General features: G+C 35.9%; 1 protein-coding gene across 7 annotated transcripts in view; it reads left to right on the forward strand.

Annotated features, from left to right (window-relative positions):
- TSPAN18 (tetraspanin 18) overlaps nucleotides 1-24,409 on the forward strand; it is a 167,368-nt gene extending 142,959 nt beyond the window's left edge. For all 7 annotated transcript variants that reach the window (XM_026707444.2, XM_026707453.2, XM_087921401.1 and 4 more), the window contains 5 exons: nucleotides 2,174-2,248; nucleotides 15,500-15,598; nucleotides 17,549-17,728; nucleotides 19,035-19,118; nucleotides 20,745-24,409. In XM_026707444.2, coding sequence (XP_026563229.1) covers nucleotides 2,174-2,248; nucleotides 15,500-15,598; nucleotides 17,549-17,728; nucleotides 19,035-19,118; nucleotides 20,745-20,792 — 486 coding nt within the window. In that variant the 3' untranslated portion in view covers nucleotides 20,793-24,409. The remainder of the gene's footprint in view (nucleotides 1-2,173; nucleotides 2,249-15,499; nucleotides 15,599-17,548; nucleotides 17,729-19,034; nucleotides 19,119-20,744) is intronic.
- The last annotated feature ends 1,272 nt before the right edge of the window (nucleotides 24,410-25,681 follow it).

Here is a 25,681-nt window from a genome sequence, read left to right on the forward strand (position 1 = left end):
ATACATTCAGCAGAGGTCCCCAAACTCGCCAACTTTAAGACTTGTGAACTTCAACTCCCAGAATTCCTCAGCCAGCTGACTGAGGAATTCTGGGAATTGAAGTCCACAAATCTTAAAGTTGCCATGTTTGGGGACCTCTGACATATCTGCAAGAGCTGAAGCTTTCACCAAAACAACAAAAGAACTATTGTGCCATTGTACCTCACTTTTTATCCTTTTTGGATGATTGTCTGTTTGCTTGTTCCATTTATTTAGCTGCCTGTCTCATACATGTGATTGTCAGTGGTTCACAGACTTAGAAACAAAAACAAAGAGTAGCTATAAATAAACAACCAAAATGGAAAAACTATTTTTTTAAAAAACAAAACCGTTAAAATTTAAATCTGTGGGAATGTACAATCCATAAAGTGACAATACAACCAGCTAACAGGCTCCGTACCATCATTACTTCCTCAGCCACGATGACAAGGTCTTGTCTTCAGATCCTTCTGAAAGGCCAGTAAGGTCACGAGCAGTTTAACCTTGGGGCGAATGATGTTCCAAAGGGAAGATGCTGTGGCAGAAAAGGCTTTTCTCCTGAATGCTATCAGATGACATTTCTTAGTAGAAGGCCTCATAACATGTTCTCCTGCCAGTCCTGATGATACAGGTAGATGAAACCAAGGAGAAGTGGTTCCCCAAAATAACCTGTCCCCTGCCATCTACAGCTTTATAGGCCATTACCAGCACTTGAACCTTGCAAAACCACCAAGCGTTATAAATTTATTTAATATGACTCTTCCAATTGACACCTCTGATTTCTATAATCCCCCTCTCTCATTTGTCATGCAGAAATTAAACAAAGGTACCACCTAAAAAGATGCTTACCATTTCTTACCTAAGCCATTTTGAAGCCTTTTGTGAGGTGGGAGATGTTCCCCTTCCATGCCATGTACAAAATAGAATGGCCTGGTATTTAATTTTAATTTTAGTTCTAGCAGCAACAAGAACACCCATGAGTGGCACACAGCAACTTAAATTTTAGCATATCTTTTGTAGATTTTTTTTCACAGTGTTCTTGGAAAAGGAGCCCATTTCTGATAGACTTTGGACCATAGAAAAATTTGTACTTGGTACTTGGGATTCCCTTCTCAGTTTCTTTTACCATTTCAATGCCAGTTCTCTTTTTTATATTTATTTTTCCCAGGTTTCTTTCTGAGCCTGAAAAAAGTGATATTGCTGCTGTAATGAGTTGAACCATTAAAGCCTCATATCTTTAATATAACTCTTAAAGCAGTGGAGATACAGTACTTGACTCTGAAAGCTGTATTGGCTGCAGAATTTTGGGTGTTGCAATCCCAGCAAGCATTAGATACTTATAAAAGGCTGGCACATGTTTATCAAATACAGGTGACTTATGACCACAATTGAGCTCAAATTTTATATTGTTAAGTGAGACATTTGTTCAGTGAGTTTTGCCCCATATCACAACCTTTTTGGCCACTGTTGTTAAGTCAATCACTGCAGTGGATAAATTACTAATCCGGTTGTTAAGTGAACCTGGTTTCTCCACTGACTTTGCTTGTCAGAAGGTCGCAAAAGGTGATTACATGACCTTGGGACACAGCAATGGTCAGTATGAACCAGTTGTCAGGCATCTGAAATTTGATCACATGATTGTGGAGATGCTGCAAAGGTAACTCTGAAAAATGGACATAAGTCATTTTTTTTTCATTGTCGTTGTAACTTTGAATGGTCACTAAATGAACTGTTGTAAGTTGAGGACTACCTGTAATGGTATGTGTTGCAGAATAAGTGAAGAGTTGTCAGATGACCTAGAAGTATTGTTGTGTATGAACTTCATAAATCCAAGTGATTGGTCATAATGGTAGTGGAATAATCAGTTATTTACAATAAAATATACATGCCAAGTAAAAAATAGCATATATCCCAGATATTCAACAGCTTTAATAGTGCATCCAACAATCCCCTAATTTGGGGGATTTGACATTTTCCAGTTATTGTCTTAAGCTAAATATTTGGCAAATTTGTTCCACTCTAGCTGTCAATTTCTAAACATGCTTTAGTGAGTTAATTTGACCTATTCTTACTATTATTTTATTAAATGTTGAGGCAGATGTTCACTCTAGATAAACGGTAATGTACATTTCTTTTTCTTTTTTTCCTCTTTCAGTTCTTCATGTTTATTTTGCTAATCTTCCTGGCAGAACTCTCGGCTGCAATCTTGGCATTTATCTTTAGAGAAAATGTGAGTATGACGATGATGGAATGTCCTTTAGGAATCTGCAGAATTATATTCAGTTGGACTTCTGCTTTATAAATTTGCCAAGTAGTCCTTTGTTCAAGATACTAAAGCATTTCCACTTAATCTAAGCAATTTGAAACCACCCATTGAAAGTAAACAAGCACAGCTTGGGTCATGCATAGATGCTTTATGGATAGAAGACAAAGCCTGCTTTTCAGGAAAAGGTCATCTTTAAAATTGAATTAACTTTATTTTGAGAATTCAGGGATTAAACTAGCGGTTGGAGAGTTTAAGGGTGCAAATCTGTGATCTCTGAGAAAGCATTCCAAGGGGCATATGATAAGTTGGACTTTTCCAATAAAGACAAAGAGATCCAATCTTGGAAGTAGAAATTAGGGTCCTTAGATGGTCTCTCTGTAGATCTGGGAGTACTGCTGAGATTGTGGCTTCTCTAGCAGGGATGTGAGATTGATAGAGTCTAAATTTCCAGATACTTTCCAGACATTAGTTTAAAAAATGAACAGCATCTGACTCCTGAAGCTAGTGGGCACACTAGCTCATTGAGAGAGATTTTATATCTGCCTAAGATATTAGTAATAATGAAAAAAGGCATCTATTTGAAAAATATAAATGAATGAATACAATGCAATCCTTTCCTCCTGTCATTACAAATCTAGCAGAGCTTTATATTTGATGATTCCACTGCCTGGGCTCATTTCATCGTTGTATTTGCTCTAAGAAATAATTTGATACAGGAAAAAAAAATACATGTTTTTCTTACCCACTCCAAAATTCTTTTGATAATATATGACAGATCAAATACATTTAATCAACATATTTTGCTCTGTAATGTTTATCTGTGTGCAAAATGTTGGAGAGAAAAAAAATTAAGATTACTAGGTTTTTCTTGTCAGAGAGGGATGGAGAGAGAGAAAGAGAGAGATGAAATAGTCTTTCTTTTCTTTATCATTATTGTTCAAAATGCTATATACTCTTACAAAATGCAAGGAAACAATGAATTAAGCCTGCTATTTCTGTGGTTTCCCCTTTTTTCCATTTCTCACAGTTGCCCAGATTACTTTGTGGTGTTAAATAAACACAAAAAAGGTAACTTGCACAATAGAATATTCGTTGGGATTTTTAAAAAATGAGACCATGAGTGTGAAAGAAAAGTGGAAAAGAAAACAACTAAGAGTTATTGGCTCCCCAAAAATCTGTGGCTTTCTTCTCAAGAGTAAAACAATGGTGGATATTCATTTAAACTATATTCTCAAGTGATGCCTGGTTGGCTTTTAGCTACTTGTCCCGAAGGACCTAATGGGAAAAAGGTCCCAGCTGAATATTTGTTTTAGTTTTTTCTGTGTTGCAAAACCACTTTATGAGACCTGTGTCTGACCTGATGCTTTTATTGTTTTTCTTCCTCATCTATTATGGCAGTAGAATTCACAGCAACATATTTATCCAAGTTTCTATTAAGTATTTATTGATTTTGATTGTTCTTGGGACAAATATACTGTAGAATTGTTTATTAGTTGGGTGATTGACTGTGTTTTTTTTAAAAAGTCCACTGCATTTAAACGACTAAACATTTGCAAATAGCAGGAAAAAATAAAGTAGGCAAGAGCAAACTAAGTGAGAATATCTTACAAGAAAATGGGTAAAACCACGCTCATGGATAGCAGAACTAAGTTCATGGTGAGCAAAATTTATCATTCCTATATTCCAAATTATTCCCTTTATAGTGCAGAATAGAGAAGAGAACAACTATTTTCCATCCCTATTCTGCCGCTATTACAACTGGTTAAAGCTGGGATAACCAAGGCTATTTTGGTTTCTCAGACTGGCCATGCTAATTAACCACTCTATTATTTCCCAGGGTTTTGTGAGTTCTGAGAATACTAAATTGTTTGCCTCTTTCCCTCCCTTTGTAGTCCATATCTCATCCTCTATCTCTATGTCTTGCCTACCCTGTACCCTGTTTTGCTATTGTTGATGTTTATTATGGTCACCAAAGTATTAATTGCTAACTGGATTGTCATACGTGCTGTCAGATCTGGCTGCAGGAATTGACCGGAAATGTGCTGGATGCAAAAATAAAACTGGAAATTGCTCATATTCCTGCAGAAGAATTTCACATAGATTATATTGTCCTAATGAAACCCTATTTCCAAATTTTAATAGAAATCTTGAAGAAAGATGTGAGAAGTACAAAACCAATATCAAAACACCCATATCTTTCCAAAGATTAAAAACACAGAAGGCCTTTTGTTGGTCCCACAGTTGAAAAGAAGGAAAAGACCAATGCTTTTTAAACAATTTAAATGTTTTTTCCTTTCTGAACAATGGAGATGAGGAGAGACACAAGACTGCAGTGAGAGTGACTGTTCTATAAATAGCGATCACTTCCTGAGCAAATTTGTTATGGTCTGGTCAATACGGTCTCTATTTTCTGAATTAGTGACATTCCTTCAGGAGATGCAAATGGAAGACCTCACAGCAAGAGAAAGCCACACATATAATCTAACAAATTATATCTTTGAGTATGACCAACCCAGATACATGCACAGATCGCCACACATGCGCACAAGTCAGTGGAGAGAGGCAGAGTTAAAGGATTGCATTCCTGTGGTAACAGGAATTGGTAGCAGTCAAATTCAGAGAAAGCAGTTCTGAATTTGTTGCAATATATGGATAGGAGCACCAACCAGACGAATAAATAACAAAATCAAGATCACCTTTAATGGTAGCAAATAGAACTGTTCTTTATTACAGGATAAATATAGGAGGTTGTATGCATGGATTGGGCACAGAATCTGGTTCAAGGATCCCAGCAGCCACATATTGCATTTCAAAGGAAGATCTAGTTGGTTTGAATACTTTAACAACACAACAACACATCAGTGGGGTAGCCAGGGAAATATTTTCAAATGCTTTGTAGACTTGACATTAAGAGACATTAAGAAAATACAAAGAACATAAGAGGATATTAAAATGATTGCAGAGTGAATCCTCTGGGGAATGATTCTTCAAAGCAGCAGAGCTGCTTGACAATTAAGATTATTTTCATTCCATTGATGGGAGAATTTGATGAAGGGGATTTGAAAATAGTTATATCACTTGGTAAGTTTGTATGGAAGCAGATCTTTCTCTACCACTTACAATCCACTTTGTACAGAGTTGAATAGGAATTTTAATTTATCAGATTATCATAATGGTGTGATACAGTTTTCCCAATCTGATACTATTTTATTTATTTGTTTAGTTTAGTTTGTCAAGCACGTATGAGAAAAACAAGTATAAGTATGAACATAACATAAACATATAAGTATAAACAGATATAAATATATACATAATAAATGAATATGGATAAATGGGAACAGTAGGACAGGGACGGTAGGCTGGTGCACTTATTACTTTGAATGGGAAATTTTAAGAGTGATACGCCAACATATAGTATTCTTCAGGATGAAAAAAAGTTGCTGTTATTGTAAGTTTATGTATTTATTGTAATTACATATAATTGCTGTAAGACTCCTCATTAACGTATCTTTAAAAGAAACCCACTTAAAAGCAATTGAGACTGACTGCTGGTGACTTTTCCAGGCAACCATATAAAAGTGGTTTGTCCTTGCCTTTTTCTGGCATGTCTGGATAAAGGTCAACTGGTGTCTTAAGTACATCCCCAAAATGGTGCCCCTCAGTGGAACTGAAAGTACTACTTCACTAGAAACAAACAAATGCGGTGTCTGATGATATCTTCAAACCAAATATTTAAAGTTTAGTGATTCACCATGCTAAAGGGGGAGAAAAACTTTTTTTAACAATGCAGGTTAAAGTTGAACGTGGCAGATAAGGACAATTATTTTAAAAAGGGGGGCAGGGGAACCCTCAAGTGTGACAGCAAAAGAGTTAAGGGCATGATAGCTTGGGAGAAAACCTCTGTGCTGTTCTTCTTCCTTGGTGTTCTAAACAGATGCTTATTATACTTAACGGTTAATCCAGCTTTAGATTAACTGAGTATATGAAGGTATACCTGAAATTTTTAAACCCAGATCTGGAATTTAATAGATACGTGATTTTCTATCTAGCCCAAATACTTACCTTTCATATTCATTTGGAATGGCTGACTTCAGTTTTTAACCAACCATTATGCTTAATTTCTTTTTAAATAAAAAGTTATTTCAAAATAACCAAAAATAAATAGCAGTCTAATGCATGTTTACAAACTCACTTATGGTAATTAGCAACTCTTTAGTTTTATACATAAAAGATGGGTAAATTAAAGCTGAAGCTTATATTCATGCAAAGAAGGAGGTTTCTGAGTCTTCACTGGCTTTTTCTAATCCTCGTGTCCCCTTTGCATTGTTTGTTCAGTGTACAACAAACATTGAGTATGAATATATTTCAGACCTGTCAGAGCACTTACTCACCGAATCTGGAACAAAAAAGAATGGTAACTACAGTGATAATATTGTGCAGCACAATGCCTGATTAAATTGAATGGAGATGAGATGATTGGAGTGATCAGCTCCTAATTAGCACTTCAGTATCCTGTATCCCATAAGCCATTTCCTTGGATTATAGTCAAAACTAGCATCTTCTGTTATTGTAAAGGATGATAGGTATGATGTCTATACCACAGTTGGGTACCTCCCAATGTTCAGTTAGTTAGAATTGAATAATTAATAGCAGAGAGGAAAGAAGAGATTAAGAACCCAAATAGGGATGGAAAGCGATGTGCTCTGCTGAGATTTCAAATGAGACAGTCAGCAGAGCAGGCAAGCAGAGACTCTGTTTCAAATAACTGAATTAGTGGAGTATAGGATCACAGTGGGAAAGCAAAACAAAATGGAAAATTCCAAATTGGAGCAAGGCTAAGAAGAATGGGATTCAACAACTGGAAACATTGGAATTTCTTCCTTGTGCAAAACCCTGCCCTGGTGATCATTTTTTAAAATCCAATTGCTACTCTGTAGGCACAGAAGAAACAATGACAATATTATACTTAGAAAATGAGCACAAGGCAACTTGGATGCTTGAGTGCTATGGTACTATTGGTGATCTACTGGTTGTGACCACTGCAGTTTTATATTCCTCGGTGCTGCGTATATTCTGTTCCTTTTTCAACACAAAACAAAAGAAAACTAATTTTGCATTTTCAAACCTTCTCTGGTTGAAGCACCTTATCTTCATTCTTATATTGTATGCTTGCAGGGCGGGAAAATGAAACACTGTTGATCCTTTGTCTCCTCTGCAGTCTTTTATGTCAGGCATCTTATCGGTGAACCAGATCTTAATCGCTTCTAGCCAACTTCACATTGCTTAATAGAAAAACCATCAGCAAAACTATCTCAGGCCAATCAAATTCTTAAAATGAAGCTAACAGGAAGATGACAAATTGAAATTTCATGCCAACAGACTGTAGTGTATATTCTTTCAAGGATTTAACATTTAACTCTGCTTTCCTCAGCTTCTGATTTCCAAATAACTTACAACTCATAAACTTTTTGACCACTCTTCCTAAGATCAGGGTAGCTTGGCATTCTGTAAGTTTTCTCTGGATGACATCAAATTGGGGAAAGGTTTTGTTTTAATGTAAGAGGGCAATGTCACCACATCAAAAACTGGGATATGAAATAGATTCCCGGGCTCAAAGCCAATTTTATTTATTTCTGCTAGGCTACATGTAGGATGTACCAAAAATCAGACCCCATAAGGAAGAAAATGGCAGTTTAAACATTTAATGAAATTTAAATAAGAGATTTACACAGAGATGCAGAAAAAGAATGATAGGAATTCCAATAAGGGGTCCCTAGCATATATCACCCTATCGTTAAGAAGAATAGCATATTAAAATAAATGGAATTTCTGATACAAAAATGTTGAATGGTCCATTTCTACCAAGTCTAAATCACACTGGATACTCCTGGGGGAAGGTGAAGTATTTCCCAAAGTGACTAGTCTTAAGAGTTGCAAAATCCTTCTCCCTATTATACAAAAACTTGTAATAAATGCTTAGCAGAGAAAGGGTTGATTCTTCCAACTTAGTGCTGCCTTCATGCAGAAATAATATCTATCAGACTATACTTGAATATAAATTCTTTTTTTCCTAGATCAACCAAGTAATTTAAAGCTGTAATCTCTGCTCTGAGCTTTTCCTGTAATATCTTCAGTTGGTCCTCTTTACTTTAGCTAAAGGCCAAGCAGATATTTCAATTCTCTTTTAAAAGAATCCTATCACTGTCATTAAAAATGTGTGGAAATAAAAAGCAAAACATTGGTGTGAACCAAACAATCTGGATCGCCTTTCAACGTCATGTTTGCCAATATTATTTTTCTGCTACAGTCCCCACCTGACTTGCCATGTTCCAGATTATTTAGAGATAGGGCTGAGCTTTGGCAGTAGCAGATTTGGGCAGAGGAATCTTTCTCAACTTATTTCCTCTGTTTTTCCTCTTTCCATAGTAGCACTACAAATAAAAAGGAGATGAAGAAAATAAAATGAGAAAATTTGTAAAGGTATCCAGGTATCCTTTTCTACTACTACAGCACTTGTTAAAGGCAACTGATTAATTGTGAGTGGTGTTCTTTAATCAGTGTTCTCCAACTCTAATGAAATGTATCATCAGATTTGTGTGGCAAATGGATACACAGAAATATACAATAGAGGACATATTTATTTCCCTCTTAGGATCTTTGCTCTTGATGCCACAAGTTTGTGGCAACACTACAACAATTGTGTAAGTTTTTAAATCAAAGCTTGAATACAGTTGTCCCTTGAACACTATACATTTCTGAGCTCTAGCATAACTAATTAGAGGCACATGTCACTAATTGACACAGGTTTCCCCATTAATGCAAATAGGTTATTTAAATTAGTAATCAGTTACCAAAACTTATTTTGTAGCTCTTTGATTCCATATACATTTCCCAATGTGGAAAAAATAGGGAGAGAAGTAGCAAGGAAAAAGTAGAAAACAAACTAGCAAACTATAGAATGAAGAAGGTATACACTATATACATATATGTATGCTCTTACACACTTCTCCCACCATGCACACAGGGCTTCTCTTTGCCTTCTTCTGTATATCCTAAAACTGTCGGATTCTGTCCAGATGGATTTCATTAATCTTTTCATGGAATACTGTCACAATTTTAAAAGACAATTTTGGTAGGAATCTGGCTCTTGAACAGTTTTTGATCACAGAAGTTAAGGTCCTGATCCTTGGTACCTTTATCCATCAATTGCACTTTGATCTTCATCTGATCTTTGGCGCATCATTGTGTTACTTCACCCTAGGATCTTATTACACTTCCATGCAATTTTGTATTCATTGTCTGTAGTAGACTTGTGTAATTATGAAATAGTTTATTAACATCATTATTCATCATGGTCACTAGAAGATTACATTATATTCAAACATGGATTATTTATGGTTCATCTGGCCCTTCACTTCTATATATCCTTATAGTCTTCCAAATTAGATAGAAGATAGAATAGATAGAATTCTTTATTGGCCAAGTGTGATTGGACACACAAAGAATTTGTCTTGGTGCAAATACTCTCAGTATACATAAAAGAAAAGATACATTCATCGAGAGTCAAGAATCATAAGGTACAACACATAATGATAGTCATAGGGTACAGTAAGCAATTAAATCATACTAGGAAACAGTCAATATAAATTGTAAGGATACAAGCGACAAAGTCATACAGTCACAAGTGGGAAGGGATGGGTGATGAGAAGATTAACAGTAATAGTAGTGCAGACTTTGTAATAGTTGAACAGTGTTGGGATTATTTGTTTAGCAGAGTGATGGCTTTCGGGAGAAAACTGTTCTTGGGTCTAGTTGTTCTGGTGTGCAGAACAACTAAAGCATCGTTCTGAGGATCAGGAATAATTCTGTGTTAAAAAATATCCTGTTGAGTGGGTGAGTAAGTACCCAATGCTTCTGGTGTAAAGACACCATTCACTAATGTGTATAATATATTAAAATTGTAGTTCCTTTTTAAAAAGAATAATGTAAAGCAATCACCTCAAAGTGCCAGCAATAAGGGCCAAAACACAGAAACATTAGAATAATTTTTTTTGCTGAAATAAAATAAATATCAGGATTTGATGAAAAACAGTAAGAAGGAGAGCCAACTTTATTTTACAGGATAAAGTATTCACTGCACCCAATTTGTTAGTGCAATCACTGACACAACTCTCGTATGAAAATGAAATGATTTTATGTCATCTGCATAATAGCAACAGTGGTGATATTGTCTGATGACTTTTTTTCATGGTTATAACTCTGGAAGTACAACCAAAATTGTCAACAACCGTGTCCTAGTATTGCTGAATAGAAACTAGAACTGGAACAATTTGAAATTGGGTCTTGTGTATTCATTAATTCATTATTTAGTTTATTTACAAGCCAATTTATGATGAAACTTTTCTGTTCAACCTCCCTAATTTACACCCACCAGGTGGTCCAGAAGGATAGTGTGATCTTCAGAGCTGTACCAGAAACAAGATTGTTTACTTTCTAACAAAAAGACTAAAGTTGTGTCAATCCCAAATCTAGGTTTAAAGTAAAATTGAAGCAGATCAAAAACAACTGAATTCTTCAAGATCTCATGCATCGTATAATTTCAAAAAGTTGTGGTATGATTACTTACTAGTTTGAGACCTGCACAACTATAATGTAAGTCCCAAATAGGCTTAATGTAATTAATAAAAAATGAGGCAGCATCAGAGAAATTTGTTAAAAAAAAGGTGTTTGACCTGATAATGACATAGCCCGGCTATGATTCCTTTGAATAATAGTTCCATCCACTTAATATTAGTGCCCCATTTAATATGCTGTTGACTATTAGCCCAGATACCTCATTTGTAACTACAGTATTTGTTTAAAAATTTCCCAGTGACAGATGTCAGCTTGGTTATTGATTATTCAACATGCTGGCTCCTGATTCCTAAATGTGGGCTCCATGCTGCCATTATATAAGTAGGAACACTTCTGCCTAACTAAATAGAAGTTGTAAGAGTAATAAGGCTGCAATAGAAGGCAAATATTCACAGAGACAAGCACTGAAATAGAGGGTAAATACAATTATACTGCAAACAGAAAAAGCTTTAGATTATTTAGAAATGGAAAAAGCAATGAACGTGTGAATATTCTGTGCAGATAAATGAGAGCATATCAGAACAGAGGATTGGAAAGGACCTCAAAAGTTCTTTAGTACAACACTCTGCTGAAGGCAGGAGACCACACACCATACTGGTCAAATATTGTCTAGTCTATTTTTGAAAATCTCCACCTTCAAGTCCAGGAGGCAAGCTATTCCATTGCTTAATGGTTCTCACTGTTAGAAAAATTTTTCTTACGTCTAGGTTGGATCTCTAACTAACTTCCATTCATTACTTCTTGTCATGCCCTCTGATGCTTTGGAGAAAAAGTCCATTCCCTCTTCTCTGTGATAGTCCTTCAAGTACTGGAATACATTTATCATATCCCTCCATTCTTCCTCTTTGATAGTTAGACCTTTGTTGCTCTTTGCCATACAATTCCTAGGCTCTCTGTATCTTTTTTGTATTGTGTGACAAGAACTTAATGCAGTATTCCAAGTAGCCTCACTAGTGCAGCATAAAGTGGCATTACCATTTCTCATTATCTTGATTTTATCCTGCTGTTAATGCAACCCAAGACTAGATTGGCTTTTTTGGCGGTTGGCATACATTTCTGGCTCATACTTAAGTGGTGATCTCTCTCACATTTACTACTATTGAGCCATGTACCACCTATATTTCATTTGGTTTTCCTATCTAAGTGCAAGACCTTACTTTTTTCACCCCAAGGACTGGATCTTGTTGGATAGGGCCCAATGCCCAAGTCTGTCAAGATCCTTCAGAATCTTGTGTCTCTGTTCTACAGTGTTAGTAATTCCCCTCAGCTTGGTGTCACCTGCAAATTTGATAAGTTCCCCTTCTATCCCTTTGTCTAGATCATTTATGAATATGTTGATGAATACTGGACCAGAGACAGAACCTTGCGGTCTATCACTGCATGCTTCTCTCCATGTAGATGTAGCTCCATTAAGGACTACATACTGGGTGTGGTTGGTCAGTGAATTCCTCTGATGGTAGTACAGTCTATTTCACATTTTTATATTTTATCAAGGTAGTGTGGTCTACTTGATCAAATGCCTTACTGAAATCCAAATATACTATTTTCACAAAATTTTGCTGATCCACTAATTTAGTCACTTTATCAAAGAAGGCTTGTCTGGCATGATCTGTTTTTAACAAACCCATGCTGGCTTCTAGTAATCACCTTGTTCATTTCTGGGTATTCACAACTCCTCTGCTCGATTATCTTTTCTCAGGTATTGATATCAAGTTATTTCTTAACTTAAATGTTTCTTAAATGTATTGCATATTTTTAATAAAGAAGTTTACACTAAAAAAAAAACAAAGCAAACATAACACTACCATACGTTAACATCATTATGTGATCTTTTTGTTAGAATAGGTCTTTTAGTAGCCTCCTAAAAGTAAGAAATGTTCTTAAATTTTGTACCTAATTTATCTGCATCAGGCAGAGTGGTCAAAATCAAACTGTGATGTGTAGTCTCATATGCTTGGTTATGCTAACTATTTTGCTCAAATTGCATCTGGATGTAGATGCAGTCAAGATGTCCCAATAGATTACCAGCAAATCATTGATCTATGGCTTCAGTGGAAGAAATTTTTGCTGCTTAATAAATCTCTAGTGACAATTATATGGTTGCGGAAGTTTGTTCCCCGCATCAATACAATATAAAACTCAGATTTGCTTTTTGTTTATTTCTTTTACCTCTGCTTGATTGGAATCATGCTATTTTCCTGCTATTGCTGCTCTAACTCTGTTATTTCATTATTCCAAACACCTTGGAGGAAGAGAATGTGTTCTGCTTTCTAGCCAGAAGTCACAGGAATCTACACCTCTAGGAAAAGATGATGCTGATAAATTATTCTGTAAACTATCCAGCTAATTTTCTAATCACTTTCATTATTACAAAAAGCTTAATAAAATCACCCGTGAATCCAAATGCTTTGTGCATTGACAATACAATGAACAGAAACCTTCCTAGTCTAACTCTAGCTTCTAAAAAGAAGAAAAACAATTGTTAATCAGTATTACAGATTTTTACTTCTTTATTTTTATTGAGCCTTCTGAAATGGCTATTAACTCTACTACCCTTCTTTGTAAAATATGTGGAGCAAATCAAAATGTTCTACTAGTCAAAAAGAATGGAATATTTTTCTGGCATTACAGTTCCAGCACTGGGCTTTGTTTTAGATCAAATCTCATAAAAATCACACATGCAATCCTCCAACTTTTCCATTGGGATCCTGCCTGTCGAAACAAAGGTTTCACTTTATATTCAAATAGCTCTTTTGTTTAGAATTGGTCAAAGGACGCCAACTGGGAGTCTTACCAACTGTAATATTAGTTTCAAAGTCTGCATTTAGGAAAAAGACAAACATCAATAAAATATCTGGGTGGCTGCCTCCACAGGATGGGAGACCAGGCTTCGTAAATTATGCAAAAGAAGGAAAGGAAAACACAATGCTTGAGTGTGTGTATGGCCACCTCCTAACCCCCAAGGTGCCCGATGGAGCTGGCTTATTTCCCTAGAGAATATTCTTGTCTAATCTGACTAATAAGCACTTTCCTTTAGAGTGATAGAGCTGCTCTTGTTGAAGTTGTTTAAGATATTACTTTCATATGTTCTCAGCAAATCCTATGAGGTCTGCAGAAGGGGCCATTAATTTTAGTAATAATGTGTTTGAGGCAAACAATATAAAAAATAAAACTGACACCCAGTGTGATTCAAGAAAAAAAACCACAAGAGCAAATGTTACACTAGAGACAACTTGTTAACTCTGAACTATTAGTGTACATTCCCTTTATTGCTGTGGATATAGAAATACTTTGCCAGGGTTGTTAAGATGTGTTATATTTTTGTTGGATTAAGAGAGGTCTTAGCACTTAGCCACCCTGGGTTGATCTGGAAAAAGCTGAATAAAGAAGAGAGTGATTAATACTTGCATGAGAAATCACAGGACTGTAGAATAGAAAGAAAAAAGAAAAAACAACCCTACATCTGAGAAGAAAGCCATGGCAAACCATCTCTATTATTTCCAAAATATCTACATGAACTTGTCCATGTGGTTACCATACCAGAATTCAATTCTCCACTCATGGGTGACATTCTTTATAGATCCTGAAGATGGAATTAATTAATCAAATGTTAGCACTGCAATTTCATATTTTACCTGGATATTTACAATGGACTTCATAACTGTAGAGGGAATTATATGGCAATAAAAAAAATCAATCGTTATTTGGGCAGATCAATCGTAAATTCTTTACTTCCAGCTTTGTTTCTATAAGCAATATTGAAGAAAGTCAGTCCACTCTGATAGTGGAATTTCCTCTTCCTTTCCTCCTACTTGCATTGTTGTCCTCCACTTTGCTTGGCTGTGCTCCCAGTTCTTTTGAAGATGTTACAAAGGCACATAACAGAGCCACAGAAGAAAAACAGGATCAGTTATTGTATGAAAATGGCAATTTACAAAATGTCTCTATTCTACAAAGAATAAAAAGGTCAATATGCTTTACTGATTATATTCTTAATTTTGTGTTATGGCTTATGTTCATAATCACAGCAAAAATAGAGGTTAAGGCAAAAAAGGGGGGGAGAGATTGCCTCACACATTTAAAATAAACTATGTTTTGAATGCTGGTTAATGAAAATGCATCAAGTTTTTAAATAAAATTTTAAAAGGAAATTAAGGTCACATCCAACAAGGAATAGAAAATTTCATGGAATATGAGAAACAGCCTCAAGATTGGGCCATTGCATTCAGTACTGACTTACTACTGAATCTCCAAGGTAGGAATCTACCTGGAGGATGCCAGCACCTGAAGTTGTGAAATGGTGTTTTAATAAGTGACGTGTTTTGTGAAAAGGCCATAAATGTGAAGGAAATTCTAAGGGCCACTGTCATGTCACTTTTTCCCTTTACCTAGCTTTGAATTCAAGGATGTTCCTCCATTGGATGGATCACCTACCCATGTAGGCTTAATCCATCACATGCTCATAGCTGAGTTATAAATCTTGCTTTCAAGTCCTATTTCCATGAGTAGAAATTCAGGCCTGCTTTGAAGTTCTGGCATGGATTCATTCATTCCGTCTTCTGTGCATGGTTATTGTTGCAGCTGACCAGAGAGTTTTTTACCAAGGAACTGAAAAAGCATTATCAGGGGTACAATGAATCAGATGTCTTTTCTTCCACCTGGAACTCAGTCATGATCACAGTAAGTACTTGATTGTTTAATGCATCCTGATATGGATTTTTAAAAATCTTAATTACTGAGCAGAGTCAGGACTGGCTCATGCTTGCTTAGTACCAGGAAATCCAGGATTGTAGACTAGACTATATTGGGAAATCCTGCCCACCAATAATAATAATAAAGTGGCAAGCAAGTTAGGAAATTTTGCCAAGGAAACCGTAGACATGAGAGTACTAGGAGCTGAACTTGATTCAAAGGTAAACAAAATTGACATTCATTTTATATAAAACCGTGGCTGGCAGTTGCACAAAAGAATGAAAACACATTTTCATTCTTAATTTTGATAGAATAGGAAAAAAAAACAAATGAGAGGAAAATCAACATCCTAGCAGTGTAAATGCTTCTATTCAGGTTCAATAGGATTTTCACTCTGGGAATGTATTTAAGATTATAGAGCCGTGGTGATGCAGTGATTAGAATGCAGTGGTGCAGGCTAACTCTGCCGACGCCAGAAGTTTGATTCTCATTGGCACAAGGTTGACTCAGCCTTCCATTCTTCCGAGGTTGGTAAAATGAGGACCCAGATTGTTGGGGCTAATATGCTGACTCTGTAAACCACTTAGAGAGGGCTGTAAAGCACTGTGAAGCACTATATAAGTCTAAGTGTTATTGCTATTACAGCACCAGAACATAATTTTGCATCTCTTTATTCAGAAATAATTTATTTTAAGTGGTGAGACTTTTTTCCAAATAGGTGTAGTAGCCCAAAGAGAAACCTAATATAGGCAAGTGCTCTAACCATAAGAGAATGGCAGAAAAGTTGATCTGGTGATAATTGCAAATTTCTACCCTTGACACCATTTATAGGACTGGCTTTCAAACCACCAGCTTGTTGTCTTTATGCATTGGCTGGTCTGCATTCCTCTAGGTTGGGAATCTGCAAAGTATGAGTTTGAAGCACCTCTTGCTTCTTAACAATAGAAGCCTTTTTCAACAGAAGTAAAGCAAAAACTGTAAGCAAGTCTGCCAGATATTGAAGGAATGAAATAAATCTCTGTGGGAGATGTGTATGAAAGACGGGCAATAGCGTTTTTTCCCAAGTAGCTTTCCTAATGCCCATTTTGTTTTCTGTTGATTGCAAAACCAAACCAAACAAAATGAATTGTGCTAGGCTGTTTAAATTCTGATATTTAAGTTGTTCTATATGCTCCTGATTTAATTAATTTTCAGACAGATATCACCATTAAGGAACTAGTGCCTTATTTTATGGAAATGATCTCATTTGGCACTACCAGAGGATCAAAGGCAGCAATTTGAAAATGTTTTCATTAAGTTCTAATGAAGGTTGTTATTGCTGTTGCTTTAATTGTGTCACTCCTCTGGGAAATTGCTGGGTCTTAACATATGCAAGTCCATATGTAATGCTATGTTGGGATTTTTATATTACATTTTCTCGAACAAGCACAGAAACCTGATTCATGGATGGGTTTGTATAATGACAAAAATAAACAAACCATATTATAACTAGTACAAAAGAGGTTATGATATTGAAAATATAATTTTTGATATTATAGCATTAGGCAAGCTGAACACTTGTTTATTTTACACGATTTTCCGTTTCATAAACACAGAAAATAGCAGACAATTCTATAGGAAGCTAATCTAAAGTCCTAGGCTTTTCACACACTCTTGTTTTGTTTATTTATAACTGAAGATTTCAACATACGTTGAAGCCGGGGTCATATATCCATGTTGACTAGAAACATACTTGCTTTATTTTAATTTTTTTTTAAAGAAAATTGTATCGTTTAGGAAGGAATAAAAACCTACATCATGTATCAAATTACATCCTTAGTTTATAAATTCAGAAATCCTATTTGGGTGGGCTGCTTATTATATGTCTTCAGATTTCCTAGAAAGCAGTCTAATTCTGCCACAAATATTAACCCTTTGATCACCTTTCACACGTGCTAGTTTGGGTGCTGTGGTGTCAATGGTCCAGAAGATTTTGAGGCAATCTCTCTTCCCATTCTTCCGGATTACTATCCTGCTGTTCCTGAAGCTTGCTGTAAACGGGAGCTCCAGTCTCGTGATGGAGCATTCATCAATAAAGAAGAATGTTTGAAAGGAAAGGTAGTCTATCAGAACCAACAGGTAAAGAGATGACCGAAATACTTATAAAAGTGCAAAAAGTTACTTCCTTGATATGATTCTTTAGCTGAATGAATTGAAGACTGTGTTCTTTCCTTGGGTAAACTTCTTTTATGTGTGTGTACAAGATAGAGTAAGACTAATATGAAGAGAAACCAGGATTGGCTCTTTTAACTTTTGCTCAGTTCAAGTACTTAGGGATCAGAATAAAGCTGGAAGGGACCTTGGAGGTCTTCTAGTCCAGCCCCCTGCTCAAGCAGGAGATCCCATTTCAGACAAGTGACTGTCTAGTCTCTTTAAAACCTCCAATGATAAAGCATCAATGATATCTAAAGGCAAACTGTTCTATTGGTTAATTGTCCTCACTGTTAGGAAGTTCCTCCTCAATTCCCAGTTGCTTCTCTCCTTAATTAGTTTCCACCCATTGTTTCTTGTCCTGCCCTCCAGTGCTTTGGAAAATAAGTTGACCCTCTCTTCTTTGTGGCAGACCCTCAAATACTGGAATACTGCTATCATGTCTCCCCTGGTCCTTCTTTTCTCTAGACTAAACCCAAATCCTGCAACCATTCTTCATATGGTTTAGTCTCCAGGCCTTTAATCATCTTAGTTGCTCTTCTTTGCCCTTTTTCCAAAGTCTCAACATCTTTTTTGTAATGTGGTGACCAAAACTGGAAGCTTTATAAAGCAGCACTAACATTTAATAATTGTATAAAGCTCCTTTGACATTTACATTTTCAAGAAACATCATCTAGTATGAACATATTTATTTATTCAATTTGTATAGCCTGCTGTCTCAGTCAATGACTTTGAGCTGCTTACAATTCAAAAATAATATGTCTATTCTGCAAAATTGAGTTGGACAGATAGAGACTGTTGGAAAAAGGTGATCTCTCAGGTAACCCATCCCAAGCCATGTAGGGCTTTAAATATGTCTTTTTAATGTTATAAAATATGATTATGATGAATAAAATTGGACTTTATATTTTTATATTGGCTGTTATTATTAATTGTGATACACTGCCCAGGCTCACATTTTGTTAAGATGGGCAGCTGCACATGTTCGATTAATGAATGAAGAATAAATAAATCATTTGTAATGTTACTTGTTATTAATAATTATTCTGTTATTAAAATGTATTCTTTTGTCATAATTGCTTTTTATTTTAATCCTTTTTACTGAAAGAAAAGAATAGAAGTTGATCAGTGTCCCCTTAATCTGGAGTGTTATATAATTTAGTAATTTATTAATTGGATGCACTCACTTTGCATAGACATTTATTTCAAAATAGATTTCTTTCTTTATTCCCAGGGTTGCTACACTGTGATCTTGAATTCTCTTGAAACCTATGTGTATCTTGCAGGAGCTCTTGCCATTGGTGTTTTAGCCATCGAGGTACAGTACAAATTGGGATCCTCCTGGCTACAGTAATGTCAATAGATTCCTCCCTGTCTTTTTGTTTCCACCACAACCCCCTTATCTGAATTTTTCCTTTCTAGTCAAAAAATTGCTCATAGTATTGTGTTAAAAAAACAATTTAGCTCAGTATATCTCAAACTTGGTAATTGTAAAATGTGTAGTGTTCAACTCCCAGAATTCCCCTGGCTGGAGAATCATCAGACAATTGCCAAGTTTGAGAAAAACTAATTCAGCGGAAGTGCCTTGGGCTTTATGTGAACACAGCACTTCACTAGCATTTCTTAAAGTAGCTGGTGGTTGAGAAATCAACTGATTAAAGTTAGGTATGACTCTCAAAACAGGTACGCCACTCTTCTTATTGGTTTGGAAGCTGGTTTGGAAGTCTGAAGTTTGAATAGGCATTGAAAATCCTATACAATTCTAGTTGCTAACTTGAAGCATTTATATGTGCTGGGAAACAATTATCCTGCACTGCCCTCTCGTGTTATGCCTAGCATACTCACTCATTCCAAATGCATATGTTTGAGATGAGATCAATTTCACTTAATAAAAATGCATGGAAACAAAGCAAATGTTTCCTTTTCTAATGTAGCATTCATTGGAAAATTATCCCTGTATTCACTAATGGGTCAGTTTAGTAGTTTTTTAGGTTTTTGTGCAGATTATCAAGATTCGATAGGGTCGTTTAACTCTCCAGGAATGAACCATCCTGGCTTGGGGGGGGGGGGGCTGAGCATCCTTCAGATGTTGGTGATTCTATAGTTAAATGTATGTCACAGCATGATTTCATGTCTCATTAGATTATCCTAACCAAAGAAAAGGAGATGGAAGAAACTATTGAAATTAGTCAACTAAAAAAGTCATCTTAAAGAGCAGAAACTTCAAATTGATCATTGCCTCACAGGGAGGCCATAGAAACAATTAGAGAAAGGAGTGATATTACCTCAGCAGGAATAAGTTGCTATTTGGTGATTTTTCAGCAGACAAATTTAGAAGCAAATTTGTTCAACTGACCCTAAAATTCTTTTGGGCTAATTCCCCACCTTTAAAAAAAAAAGGCATACAAATTTGAATCAGAAGAAAAGTATTAATCATTTCTATACAGAATTTCCATACAGAATTATTATTTTGAATAAAACTGATAGGTCTTTGAATCCTGGACCTATTCTTCCAATGGTTGTCCCTTTTTTTTTCTTTAGCTAAGTATAGCTAAACATTTCTGTTATAATTAGATTCAGCAGGGACTTACTTTGCCATATTAGATATAAATGTAGTCTCTGAGATAGCATATAGATGCATACTCCCTAATCTCCTTCTAATGATTTAGATTTTCATAGAGATAGGCAAACAGACTTTATGTTCATATTTTATATGGCTCTAATACAGAACACCTTTTAAATTTATAATTTTATGTCTTTTATGCCTTCTATGACAACTTTATATGGCTCTTACATTCAACTTTTTACCTATTACATTTTAAAGTTTTTTCACGATGACTATTTGTATCTCGTCCCCACTTTGAAGGTCTATGATTGTAATAAAATATATTTAGTTTGGTCTGTAATAACCAGGACCCTCCTTTTTGTTTTATATCTTTCACAGCTGTTTGCTATGATCTTTGCTATGTGCCTCTTTCGGGGGATCCAGTAGAAAGTGCTTCATGAGCCACAAATGATTTTTCAAGGACTTGCTTTGAAGAAGGAAAAAAAAAATAAACTTTATTTTTTGGTTAGCAAACTAAAAAAGGAGGGAAAGGACTGTAATATATTAATGATCAAAAGGATTGTACTTCAGGGGCTGGAACTTTGAGGTGCTGTCTAGTTCCTTGCCATCTCCAAGAGGAGTCATTCATCTAAAGCCACTCAAATGGATTGCACTAAAAGCCTGCAAGTCAGGATGGGAAATGAACTCTAATGATACCCAGGATGTTGTCTGGAACACACATCTCTCATACAATAATGATTCATTAATAGAAGAAGATAAAGAAGACTACCTACTTTAAACAAGATCTTCATTTAAAATACTAAAACTGTCATCTAAAGCATTGAGATGTATACAAATTGCTTCAGTTTCAAGCTAAGAGGGGGAAATGCATTGGCACTTGACTTGCAAGCATTCTACCAAGATGAATAGTTTTCCATCTCGTGTGATCCAGAAGATTCAAGCATTCAAGAATGCTTGGAATGGAGAATGCCTTCTCCAAGAATCTTGAGGATGGGGTTGTGTGTATCAGATCTAATGATGAAAAGTAGAGTAAACTGAAATCAGTGCATACCATTTTAGTGCATACCATTTATCACATTGAATTTTCTGATCAGTGTTATGTGAGAACAAAGACTAAAGCAGTTCAGCTGCTGGTTCCCTCACCTTAAAGGAAAAAAAAAGTATGTTCTTGTCTAGAATTGTTGGTGCTGCCTCCCCTAAGGAGATGTATCTGTTTTGGGTTTTTTAGGCTTTTGAATGTCTTGTCACCATCATGCTCTGTGAAAAATACATTGCCAAGTTCGGCCTTCCTATAGCAGTTGATTTAGCTTGGTGTCTTGTCCCCATGTGCCTTTCAACTGTGTTAAAAATAATCCCCAACAAGCACGGAAAGCAGTGAGGCACTTTTTCAGTTGCCTTTTGCAAAATTTAATTTGTAAGTTTTATGGTGTTGCTTCTGACCTAGGCATTCTTCACTTTAAAAAAAAACAATATACTCTTGATTTATTTTTCTTTTCATTCATAATTGTTGCCAAGTTCTAGCTTCAGTAGTCTTTTATCCACTCGGCAAACACAGTCAATAAGCCCAAGAGGCAGTACTAAAGTTCCAACACATACAAGTAGCGATGTGTAAAACATTTGAAGTACAAAGAATTTTGAACTTGAAACTTTCCGTTTCAAGTTTTAAATAGTTCCTTCAAGTTTGAAATGATTTTCCCTGACCATTCCAGAAGAGTTAAACTGCCCCAAAACACTTGCTTCAAACTGGGAATATTTTGTTCAGCCTTAAATCCAAGCTGTATTTATTGTCTAGGATTCTGATGAATACGTAAATTAGAGTGAAATTGCATTATTTACTGAATTGTGGACAAAGGTGGAAATTGGCAAACTAATGTGATATGACAATTTTAAAAGAGATGGTAAACTACTATTAAAAATATGAATAGGATTTAGTGACATTGGATACCAAAGACAAGGTATTGAGAATCCCTGTTGAAAGCAACACTAACAGGGTGTTCATTTATAAGTAATATTTCCCAAAATTATAGCTTGAGGGGGGAAGAAAACCCAGCAATTATTATTTGGTATGAGATGAAGACATGCTAGAACATCATAGTTATGATGACTGTTTGGTTAATTAACATATGATACGTTAAATCTCAATGTAGTCTTTGACAATCTCTGAAACATAGTTTCAGTGTTATTTTGTTAAGTTCTGTGCATTTAGAATTCACTATGGCTTCCAAACATGAGAAAGCCAGGTTTGCAGGATCTGAAGAAGAACTCTGTTAGTCTCATCTAGAGATAATGGCCTACATCTTTAACAATACATGAAAGGCATTTTTATTAGTGGGGAGGACAGAATTCTATTTGAACAAGAATGCTAGGCAGAGAGACATAACAAAGGGTGTGGGGAGGTGCTGACCTGTGGTTTGGTAGCCTATTACTGGCTGCTGCGATGGGACAGATCCAGTCAGTGAGCTGCAGGTGGTTGGTGGTTGTTAATTCCAACTACAGTTAGCCTAAGCCAACAGGAAGCACACTGAGTGTGCTATTTTTTATTCAGAAATCTCTGAAGGTCAATACCTATTTCAAGGAGTTGGGCCTGAGATATGTTCTCTGTCTTCCTCCACTTCCTCCAAAAGATACTCATATTCTGAAAAATGAAACTATATTAAGTGACAGATGGGGCAAGTGATAGTAGAACTAAGAGAAATATAATATTCTCTCTCTGTTTCAAAATCTCAGTGCCTATGTGTTCTTTGCTCTAGCTTACCTGGTGGCTTTCCAGTTTCTGACTCATTCTGCTATCTCCAGTTTGCTTTCCAAATTGAACACTTTTCAATTTGGTTTAATCTTCCCTTTCCTTTCATCACTTCAGCATAGGCACTTATGATAATCCCAAAGAAAATCCTAAAGAATGACACAAAGTATGGGTAATCAAGTCTATCCTACTGTTTAGTGACGTAAACTAGCTTCTGCTTAAGCAATCACGATGAAAAGGAGGCCACCACTTCCTTAGCAGAGAAAAGGGAGTCAATTGTTTTACAAAATAATGGGAATTAACTTGCTGGCTTCAAACCTGTCAAAGACATCTGACACTCACTGTAAAACCACACTAATGGAGAGAATGAAATGTTTGAGAGAAGAAAGAAATGTATTTATATAAGAGAATTATTGAAAGTAACATTGTCAGGTTTGACCAAGCATGCAGTCAGAAAACTTAATTAGGATTTTTGTGCTGTCAGATTTGCAAAATTCATTATAGAATAGTTAAGGATTGCAAGATTGATTTCCTGTTCTCTGTTTAGTTGGAGTTAGGCTGCAGCCGTTAGGTCCCAAATATCATTTGTTTGGTTTAAAAGGTTTAGCAGATCAGATTAAAGTTAGTCATTTTGGTTCATAAACCTTGGTGTATTATGGGAATGCAAGGAAATACAGATTTGTGCTTCATCAATCCGTAACTTGGCATGATACATGAACCAACCCTTCCGGCAAATTCCAAATTGCATCATCTCTCTTTCTGATCTGGAAATAGATTAAAGGGCAATTTCTGTTCCAAGTGAACTTGTGCCTGAGCTAATCATCCCTTTGTCACAATTTTTTTTTTTAGGAAGAAGGGATGACCCATAACATGTTCTTCTACACAAGCTTAAGTGAAATGGATATATGTGGCTAAAGCCCTGCACAGATTGTATGCTTCAAATGGAGTTTGTCCAGAAGAACTTGGATCAGGGCTGTCTCCTTCTTATGTTTGTGTTTGTGACTCTAGATCCACTCAAGTATTTCTCACTCTCTGTGGTTGTCACTGTTGCAAGTGCCTGGGAAGCAGGTCACTTATAAAGTAAATGTTGAGATCTATTTTAAGTGTTCCTTTTATTAGAAGGTTAGAGCTAATTTAACTTGTATTCCTTATTGTAATGCTTTTTATATTGAAAGGGATTTTTTGTAACATAAAAATAGGATGCTATTCTGAAGCATTTGCACAGTTTCTGTGTGCATTTCTTAAAAAATGAAAAGACAAAAATAAAGACACTGTGACAACAAAGCTTTACTTTCCACAATTCATGGCTTCTGTGTTTTTCTTTTTGAAATTGAAGTGTAGTAGCCCTTTTCCTGAGGGGAAAAATAGGGTCAAAATCCAAATGGTAGAACTTATTATTTTGAGTTGAAAATAGGGAACAATTAGACCGTGTCCTGTTCCAAATTATGAAAGCTGATATAATCACCAAGTTTTTGAGTTAAGATTGGGTTGGCACTTACTTTTCAGTGATCACACAAAATGTTTTGACTTTTTGAAAGCATTTGCACACTCACTTTTAAAAGCCTGCAGGAAGCCAGTATGTATAAGGTACATTGAAAACATCGTTGAATACACAATTGTTTTTAGGTTGTCAAGGTCATTTGAATAAAGTTGGCACAGAATGGAGTTTATCTTAAAGGCCCAAAGGGACATATTCTCCAAGCACAATTGACCTTTTTATATATTTATGCTTAAAGTGAGCACATTAAATAATGATCTCTTAAGATTATGTATGAATGTATCAATAAACAAAGGTTATGTGCCTAAACCTATTTTATTAAAAAAATGGCTTCATAATGCAATAATTTACTTAAACATACTGTAGAAACCAGTAAAGAAATGAATATAGGCATATTCAGCAGAACATTCTATTTCAGGGCAGCTAACAGTAGGTAAAATACAGAAAAGGAGTAAGAAATGCTATGTTTCCCTGAAAATACAACCTATCCTGAAAGTAAGGCCTAGCTTGATTTTTACACATGAACCCAATATAAGCCCTACCCCGCCCCCCCAAATAATCCCTAATTAAGGCCCTGCCCACTCCAAGGTGCACAGGTAAAAATTAAGCTAAGGTGAGATGTGGGCTGGAGCTGCCCTAGTACTTAGCTTTGGACAGTTGCAACCAGGTCTCACACATCCCGACACCTGCCTTGCTGGCTCATTTCTTCTGCAGCAGACAAGGCTTTCCTGAAGGCCTCTGCAGCCAATAACAGAGGTCCAGATTGATCTGCAGAGGATTTCAGGAAAACCTTGCGGGCTGAATACATTCCTGAAGGCTTCTGACAGTAAAAAAGGAGGTCAGGGATGATGCGCGCAAGGGAGGTGAGTCAGTGGATAACATCCCCCCCTCCCGAAAATAAGATCTGGTGCCTTTTTTGTGGCAAAAAATATATAAGATGGTCTTATTTGGGGGAAAACGGGTAGAAGTGAAAAGATGAAAGAAGAAAAGGAATATAGCCAGATTTATACCAACACTATTCAATATTCCTCTACATTGTTTGCTTTGCAAACCATATTTACTTTGTTTTGCATT

This window comes from Pseudonaja textilis, chromosome 1, assembly GCF_049901715.1.
Source record: "Pseudonaja textilis isolate UNSWEBS1 chromosome 1, rPseTex1.2, whole genome shotgun sequence".
NCBI classification, from domain to species: domain Eukaryota; kingdom Metazoa; phylum Chordata; class Lepidosauria; order Squamata; family Elapidae; genus Pseudonaja; species Pseudonaja textilis.